Source organism: Gavialis gangeticus, unplaced genomic scaffold, assembly GCF_001723915.1.
Source record: "Gavialis gangeticus isolate Ggan-Ray unplaced genomic scaffold, GavGan_comp1, whole genome shotgun sequence".
Lineage (NCBI taxonomy): Eukaryota > Metazoa > Chordata > Crocodylia > Gavialidae > Gavialis > Gavialis gangeticus.
In genome coordinates, this window is record NW_017729024.1 from 45,193,929 (window position 1) to 45,203,091 (window position 9,163).

The following is a 9,163-nucleotide window of genomic DNA, read 5'->3' on the forward strand; positions in this document are numbered from 1 at the left end:
GTTCCTGCCAAAAAGGTTGACAGTTATCTAATTAACAGTTCCAATGTTTAAAGGTTTTAATGTAAGGGAAAATTTGGGCATGCTAAGTAAGGTTTGTTTTATCTATGTTTCTCTTTTGTGGGTATCAGTATGAAATTTCTTTCGTTTTAGAACTATTTTTTGCAGTGGACTGTTTAAACAGTTGAAACTCTCTACTCATTGGCTGGATTTGTTTTTATTTGTTGTTGAGATACTCCTGTTTCATTGCGTTGTTTGCACAGCAATTGATATATGTTTTGTTTACAATAACCCTAGCTGCATGTTCGCATTTCTTGGATTCCCTGCAACATCTGCCCAATTTGATGGGGTTTTTAATGAAGAATTGTTCTGCCTTATGAACATCTGGCATGTATAAGGAATAATCCCTGATATTGGGAATTTTTCAATGAGATGGTTTCTCAAATTGCCTCCCAAAGCTTAGGACTCCCTTTGCATCCCAAGCACGTTTCTCTAGTGCAGGAGTTTTCAACCTTTTTTAACAAATGTACCCCTTCTGGTGGTGGCAGCTGGATGCAGGGGGGTGGGGCTCACATGTGGCCTCCGCTGGCACCCACTACCGCGCACTACCACTGCCACCCACCACCCTGCACCGCCACCACACCCCACTTTCCCATGGCTGGTTGCACTGCAGCTCCACAGGCTGCTGACGGGCTTCATGCTGGGCCAATTGCGCACCACCCGGCAGCAGCCTGTGGAACCACCGGCTGGGCAGCACCTGTGCAGCCTGCAAAGGGGCACCACTAACTTTGCACCCCTGGCCCTGCTCCTTGGTGGTGGTGGCACAGGGTGGTAGATGACAGCATGGGGTGGTGGGTGGCATTGTTGGCCGCCTTGTATGAGCCCCCCTGCCCCACATCCATCCACAGAGGGATGCCACTGCCCTTGCTTCCCTGCCGCCTTGTTCCATCCCCTACTGCTTGTGTGTACCCCCTATCACCTTTCCAAGTACCCCTATAGGTACACGTACCCCTGGTTGACAACCCCTGCTGTAGTGCAGAAAACCAAAATTTGAAATGAAGGAAGCTGGAAAAGGCACTGTCTTTTTTTTTTCTCTATATATGTTAGTACAACACCTCGCACAGTGGGGTCTTGATCACTGATTGAGGGTCATAGCCACTATCATCATACACATAATTACCTTTAATATTGCCTTTTGATCTCATTTGAATCTCTAACAACTCTATACATCTCAGCCATCTTGTAATGTAGTAACTTTCTGTACTTTGCCCTCCATGCTAAGCTGTCTTACCCTTGTGATAGACAGGACAGCTAAGACAGGAAGAGCTTTCCAGACAAAGGGAAAGTCTTTGCCCAAACTATTACAAAACTCTTCCTTCTCAGCATGAATTAAATTTCCAGTTCATTTACCCTCCTGAAATCAAAATGACTGGCATAACAAGACTGAACAGAGCATGTGCCGCATAGGGAGTAAAGGACCTTTTCTATTTTTCCAGCATATTTTCTATATTTTATTTTATATTAAATAAAATATTTTGCTCAACCACAGGCATTACATTTTTTTTTGTTCTATGTTTATGTTGGTTGTTATAGTTTGTCAAAGAAGCACTAATGGTAGGCTTTTACTGATACCATTTTAAATGATTTCGCCAGATATTTAGAGCAATGTAAATTTAGAGCCGATGTTTATTACAGTTATTTACTCTAGAAACATTTATTTTTCCAGATGTCGATGAATGTGCTGTTGGCTCAGACTGTGATGAGCATGCTTCTTGCCTTAATACAAATGGCTCCTATGTATGTACTTGCATCCCTCCCTATACAGGAGATGGTAAAAAGTGCAAAGGTAAGGGAATAAGCTTTTAATCTACCTGGAGATGGGAAACAAGATGTACTTGCTTTTTGAGGAATAAGCACTTCATTTGGATGCAGTGAGGACAGTTAGAAGAGATACCTTTTTCTCGCAGTTGAGTGTATTGACTCTGGAACTTGAAAACCTCATTGTTGTGTTTATAGCATCGCTCTTCAGGGTAGAAGAACTGCACTTTGAAACGTCCATAGAAAGAATACTTCAGTGTAGGCACCTGACAGTGTAGACAACTAACCTTTGCTGAATTTCCAAATTTTGACCTAGCACATGCATGCACAAATGGTAAGACTTTGTCAGAGCTAGAAATAGCTCACCTGACTTGCAGTCCCTTGCCTTACATACTGGACTATACTGCTGCCTCTCAAGTGAAAAATGTATTTGGAGTTGGCTGAGAATATGAATTCAGGTGACAATGCTTGTCCCATCATGAGAGATAAGTCTGGATCCAGCTGTGAAGTCCTACAATCTGGATCCAGCCCACAAGAAGCCCAGTAATTCAGATCCATCCCAGGGGGCCAAACCAGTTTGACACGCATGCACTAATGGACAGTGAAGCCATGAAACCTGCTATTAATTCATGTCTGCCTCCTCAGAGCCAGTAAAATGCAAGAATCCAGAAAATCCCAAAAATGGTCATTCTTATGGAGAAGATTACAGTGTTGGGGGTGAAGTTACTTTCTCCTGTGAGGAAGGTTTCCAACTGAGAGGACTAAGTAGAGTCAGGTGTTTGGCAACTGGAGTGTGGAGCCACATGATACCCTATTGTGAAGGTAGTATGCTGTATGTTTATTGTGGTGTGCATCATTAGACCCACCAGATATAAAAAGCAACTGGACAATAGGTATTACAATATAGTGGAGGCAAAGAAGGGATCTAAATGGTTTTCTTTATAGAGAAGGATTAACTATGGGAGGAGTCCCCTCCACACCAGGCCCAGGGATTACAGTACAATCGCAGTTCTGCATCTCAAAATAATCAAAATTCTTGATGTGCTGAAAGTGGGCCATGTCCCCAGAAAACCTGCATCAACCTCCTTATCCAAAACGGAGCCCTGAACACTTTTTCACCTGTTTTGACCCAAGCCCCCGTAGCACCCCTGATAATTCTATTGTCCAGTGGCCTTCCAGTACAAGGTTTTTCTATCAGTGTTTCACCATGACCTAAGGCATCTCTTGAGTGACAGAAAGTATCTGCAACCTTGTCCTCCTCTGCTTCAACATGTCCTAAGGCTAAGCATTTTTGAAATATTGTTTGGAAATGCTTTTATTTTAAAGGATACTAACCAATTAAATTTGATGCCAAATATTGTGTGAGTATGCATCTATATGTATACATATATATTGCTTCTTATATTACAATAAAGACATAACTTGAAAGAAAATATGATATGTCCAAGAATTTATGAGTAGCACTACAGCAAAGTCAGTTGCCACTGAAAGGAAAATTGCACTCTTTACCCAGGCAAGAACCTCCTCTGACCTCAGTGAAAGCACCTATGAATGTGAGGCTAGCACCCATTTTTTGTGGCGAATTGAATGTTTCTGTCTGAAAAGATCCTTGATGTCTCTCTAAATACACATCTTTGATTTTATCTCTTTCAAGCCATATCCTGTGGGAGGCCCATTATTCCAAAGAATGGTGCTATTGAGGGCTCAAATTTTACTTATGGCAGTAAAGTTCTATACAGGTAGGTAGACTTAACTGTGTTTGGAGCAATACACTAATAATTAGCAGTCTCGCGGCAAATTAGAAAAAATAATGGAAAAAATATAATTGAGAAAAAAATATAAACTGGATTTAAAACTGATTTGAATAGGAGAAAAACTGAACTGCGCTGATGGGGAAAAAAGTAAAGGAACAAAGAGTGGACTCTACTCACAAACTCTCCCATTCACACTTTTGTGGATTTCACAAAAGTGTTCAATAACACATTTTTTTTTATAATACAGAAGTTAGGAAATAGATATTGCACTGTTATAGACTATGTAGAGGCTGTATACTCAACATTTCAGCAACATAAAGTTGTTTCAGTGTCTTTCTCATATTTATTTATTTAGTTATATGTGGCAATGTCTTGTAAACCTATTCCCATGCCAGAATTTCATGTTGCTGAATCGTTTATAGATACAGCACAGGAAAGGTCACTGCCCCAAAAGCTTTATAATGCAAGGCAACACACAAGAGAGGGATATGGACAAACGTAGAAAGGGAGCACGCAAGAGACAAGGAGACCATATATGTCAGTGTGATAGGCAGCAGTCTCAATGCATCAGCTGCCCAGTGATTTCCAACTATTTTATAGGCATCACTGCAAAAACAGAGTTTGAAAAAGAATTCAAATTCACAAGATAAAAGGTATCATAATACAGAAATCACTGTAGAGTGGGAAATGCTGTATGGTTAAGGGTGTCTAGCATACTGCTGTAAAATCAGGATGCTAACCATGTAGATTTGGGTACCAAAACTGAAGATATTGTCAAATTGTGAAAAATGTCTGAATTAGAGTCAATGTAAAGTGTTCCATTTTCCCAGTGACACAATGGGGTAATTTTTTCAGCGAATGCTCCTTGTTGGTCATTGTGCAATACCAAATGAAAATCACCATATTAGTTTAAGAACTGTTATGTCCCTACTGCCTATAAGGGTATAATTCTATCCTATCAGTGGTGTGGGGTTTTGAGGACATATGCAAAGAATGCATTAGTTAAACGGCTGAAGCCATTAGGTTTCCCTGTGTTCTTTTCCTTTGCATGTCATTCAGAAAAATTGCCTACGAGAGGTAAAATTTTCAGAAGCATCTAAATGAAATAAGCTCCTGAATCCCTTTTACAAAAGTGACTTAGATACTTAGGAGCCTCTTATTGGAAAACTATGTCACTTTGACTCCCAACTGTCTAAATTTAAAAAATCTATTAAGAAGGGGCTCATAGGGGGCCATCTAGATGTTCACTGGAGTATAGGGGAGTTACTATACTTACAGCATAAACAAATTGTAGGCCTATGAACACCACCTTACATTTCTGAGAAAGTTTAAGTTAGAGCCATACCTTTTGGTTTACATAAAACTGATGAAAATTGGACTCTTGACCAATAAAGTTCTATCCCCAGCACTAACCCTATGAACTTTTCAGTGCCAGGGGGCAGGCAATGGAGCAAGGAAAGTGTTAGTTAAGCAGAGTCCTAAGCAAATAAAATGTATGTATGTGTTAGTGATTTTTTGTTCTTTTTTTACAGATGTAATGTAGGATATAATCTAGTGGGTGAAAAAGAAACATTGTGCCTGGCTCATGGTGCTTGGAGTCGTTCTTCTCCCTCTTGTAAAATAGTAACATGTCCCAGTCCACAGGACATAAACAATGGAAAATATGTGCTGGCTGGCACAACATACCTTTCTACTGCATCCTACACATGTCACAGTGGATACAGGTAAAAGTGGCAAAATAACCAAGTTATACCCTGAGAAAGGAGAGTGCGTTAAACACAAATTGTTACTGCAAAGTCACATGTGGGATGAAACTTATGAATTCTCAATAAAGCAAAATACTTAAGGATTTGAGATACTTTCCATGTTTTATACAAAATCCCAACAGAGTCTGGAAAAGAATTATCAGATGTTTCATTAATATTTATTATGTTCTCTCTATAACAAGCTCTAACACATTTTTCTGACATTTGGATATTAACCCAGAGTTTTTATTTACCCTTACTGGTTGCTGTGTCCTTAATTACATTTCACTGCTCACACAAGATGATTTTTGTTGTGCTCTTAAGCTGCTGACAGAAGGAACTTCTATAGTTTAAAGCAGTGTTGGGGTCAACCTTTTTGACAGCAGTGCTATAAATTAGCCCTGCGTCCTCCCTGAGTGCCATTCTGATGCCCTTCCCATTTCCACTCTGTTGCTCTGCTTTCTGCTTCCTTACCTGTCTGCACCATGTTGCCTGTCCCCACTCTGATCTGCCACATGCCACACAGACTGCCTGCGCTACTTGTGGCACATGTGCCATAATTGGTCACCTCTAGCTTAAAGTGTCCTACAAAGCCATTTTAATAAATGAACAAAGCTGTGCAGTAAAGACTCATCTGATGTTTTTGTTTTGCCTTAAATATATTGCTCAAGCATGGCATAAACGAATATTTGGGAAACCAGTTAAAATGAATAAATAGAAAAAAAAAAGAAATAGCCTTAAGCATAATTTCCAATCCTTAATATCTGTCTATCATAGTCATATGCAAAATATCTTGTACGCTTACATATATATATACTCAGGGCTGTTTTTCCCCTTACACAGTGTCCCCTGGTGCAGTCATTTACATTTTGTAAAACGTGAGCAAATAGGTGTAAGTGACATCAGTGGTGTAAGATGATAGAGCTTAAATACAGCTTTCTGCTCACATTTAATGTGAAGCTACAGGACAGGGTAGAACCATGCCATGCATATATAGTAAGAGCTTGGTCTTCCACTCCTAAGTTACACATAAACCTCACTGGGGTGAATGGAAGTTTTGTCTGTGACTGCTTAGTCAGGCCAAACAGGTTGTGTAGCTAGTGGTTTCTCTCATACACAGAATCCATTCCATGAAAAAGGCCATTACAGTTACAAAGGCCAGTTCAATTTTAAATGAGTACCATGGAAGTATTTTGAAGGTGCTTTTGTAGAGAAGGGGAATTAATTATTTTTATATAAAGCCTAAACTAGGTGTTTGAGAGGTAAAATCCACCATCCTCTTGTCTGGCCACCACTCAAGCCAGTGATCCATTATGCCATATCCTTTTCTTCAGGGTCTCTAGATCCATATAATGATAGATGTAATCTCTTACCTAACCACTCCTCATGTCCCTTTTCACACCAGTGTACCCCAAACTGGTTTACAGTACACCCTCTTGGCAGCACCCAATAACTCACTTGAAGGGGCTGCATGTTCCAGAGAGGGTAGAGGAGCTCTCACAGATTTAATAATAGTTTGTGTTTGGCATTACTATAGGTAACAAGATGAAAAGATTAGTCAACCTCTACCTTAGCTCCTCACCCAGCATGAAGCTTTGTGGACATTCTGATGCTGGTGGCATATAAAAAGATCTCCAGGTTCAAATGCCGAGGGCACACTCTTGCAGTCTTTTTGTGAACAAAACTTGCATTTGCTTTGGCAGTTTTTTAAGCATTGGTACAGTGAAGAATACAAAACTCTAAAACTCATAGTTCAGAGGTGATACCTTTTATCAGACCAGCTAAAAAGTAGGAAAAAGTATTTCTTTCTTTGCAAGCTTTTGGGCACACACACCCTGTCTTCTGGCTGAGCAGAAATCAAAGATTGTAAAAGCCCTTAAGTAGAAAATAAACTTCATTTTGCACAGGGAAAGCTGAATGAAGTTGGACATGTATTTCCCTGGGTCCTTGAGAGTTCCTCTGTGCAAGTTGCTCTTTGATGTGCAGATAAGGCTGGTCTCATACCTGGAGGCGTCAGATACCCAAGGGGACTTTTACAATCTTTGATTTTTCCTCACCAAAAGAAGGGCACATGTGCTCAAAAGCTTGCAAAGAAATAAAAAAAATTGCTGTTTTCTAGCTGGTCTAATGAAAGGTATTACTGCTGAACCAAGAGTTTTAAAGTTTTGTATTCCTCTTGTCTCAGACCAACATGGCTACAAAATAGATCCCTTGGTACAGTGAATGTATTCTGTCAAGCTGCTCCTGAAATATTTCTGATTGCCGCTTACTGCTGGTAGGGTTAGCAGTGTTTTTTGTGAATAGAAAAGTAGAATTCTGGCCTCGCTGAAGTTACTGGCTAAGGGTGGAAACAGATGTTGCTTTGTGCCGCTATGAAAATGTTTACAGTGGCACAAAAGCCAAGCAAACAAACCCAAATTCCCAAAATTCCATTTAACTGCAGCAGATGTCTATTTGGTTTATAGCAGGAGAACATGATCATCCCAGAGCTGCCCACTCTCTCCAGCTGCCCTGGGCAGGCAGTTCTAGGCTTCAAGGGCCTGATCCTACACAGCCCTACACCAGCTCAAAGGATTGGGCCCCTCATGACCTGAGAGTACCTGCCCAAGTTCCCCCATTTAGGACTCCCCAGGTACCCACTGACACTCCAGCATAATCCTGCAGCAAGGACTACCAATCAGCTGATTGTCACTCTCAGCCCCAGGACTGCCCCAGAGCCAGTTCAAGGCTACAGTGTAGTTCCAGGATTGCAGTTGACAATCCAGCTGACTGACGGTCTCAGCCCTGGTCCCCCCCAGCCCTGGGGTTCAACACTGGGATGTAGTCTTGAGACTGCACTGGAGCTGGCTTTCCCCACTTGCAGAGACGTGTCCCAGAGATTCCCAAGGATGTGTCTGTAAGTAGGGAACATGTCTCCCATTGTTTCACGGGACAACAGGCAATTTGTGTTTTGCCCAATAAAGCCAATCAGCAGTGGCAGGGCACACGCCAGCATAGCTGATTTGCTTCATTTGAGAAAATCTGTTTATACCCTCAACTTCCCTGGACTTCTCTGGGTTCAGGATTTCACACAGAAGGTAACCACAAAGAGCACCTTGCTTCTGCTTGCCAGCATCCATGCTAAAGTTATAGCCTACTAATTACCTTCATTTTTCTTAGTCTGCAGGGTCCCTCAGTACTTGTGTGTGAAGCTTCAGGTCACTGGAACAGCAAACCTCCCACCTGCAATATCATCTCTTGTGGCTCCCCTCCTCCCATTAAAGATGCCACCATCAATGGGAATAACTTCACTTTTGGCAACAGAGTCACATATACGTGTAAGGAAGGGTATGTAGATTAACATTACCAGAGCAATACCCTGATAAGTTGTCAAGCCAAGCAGGGGCTAGTAGTTTTCTCACTCGTAAGGTTGTTTCCCCAGATGCTGCATGCTGGTATCACCTGCTTTTTAAGAACATAAGTTCTTATGGACTTATTCAGTTGTATGAACACTTATTAATCAGTTGATTCCTTTGTAACTTTTTGGAAATAAAATGTAATGGTTGGTTGTTGTGAACTAGCAAAAGTGTACGTGCACAACCATCCCCTTTTATTCAGGCAGCACTCTTGTTAGATGCCACAACTGGCCTAGAGTTATCCTGACTGACTGTGAACTTGAATGGGAGAGTTACCATAAACCTCAGGCTGCTGAACACAGGGACATTGGTGATTCAGCAGGAGACACTGTTGCTCTGAGGGCATGTCTACATGGCTTGCAGACCATGCTAGGGACCTCCATGGTGGAGCATGCCACTTCCACCCCACCCATGCTAACCTAAAATTGGGTATAATATAGGCCAGGGGGAAAGG

At 41.4% G+C, this 9,163-nt stretch overlaps 1 protein-coding gene across 1 annotated transcript in view; it reads left to right on the top strand.

Moving 5' to 3' along the window:
• The window catches only part of SVEP1 (sushi, von Willebrand factor type A, EGF and pentraxin domain containing 1), a gene marked incomplete at its 5' end in the record, with an annotated part of 254,483 nt that overhangs the window by 193,451 nt on the left and 51,869 nt on the right, over positions 1–9,163 (top strand). The window contains 5 exons of the mRNA XM_019518196.1: positions 1,724–1,843; positions 2,461–2,637; positions 3,470–3,554; positions 5,102–5,293; positions 8,474–8,641. Of these exons, the coding sequence (XP_019373741.1) occupies positions 1,724–1,843; positions 2,461–2,637; positions 3,470–3,554; positions 5,102–5,293; positions 8,474–8,641 (742 nt within the window). The remainder of the gene's footprint in view (positions 1–1,723; positions 1,844–2,460; positions 2,638–3,469; positions 3,555–5,101; positions 5,294–8,473; positions 8,642–9,163) is intronic.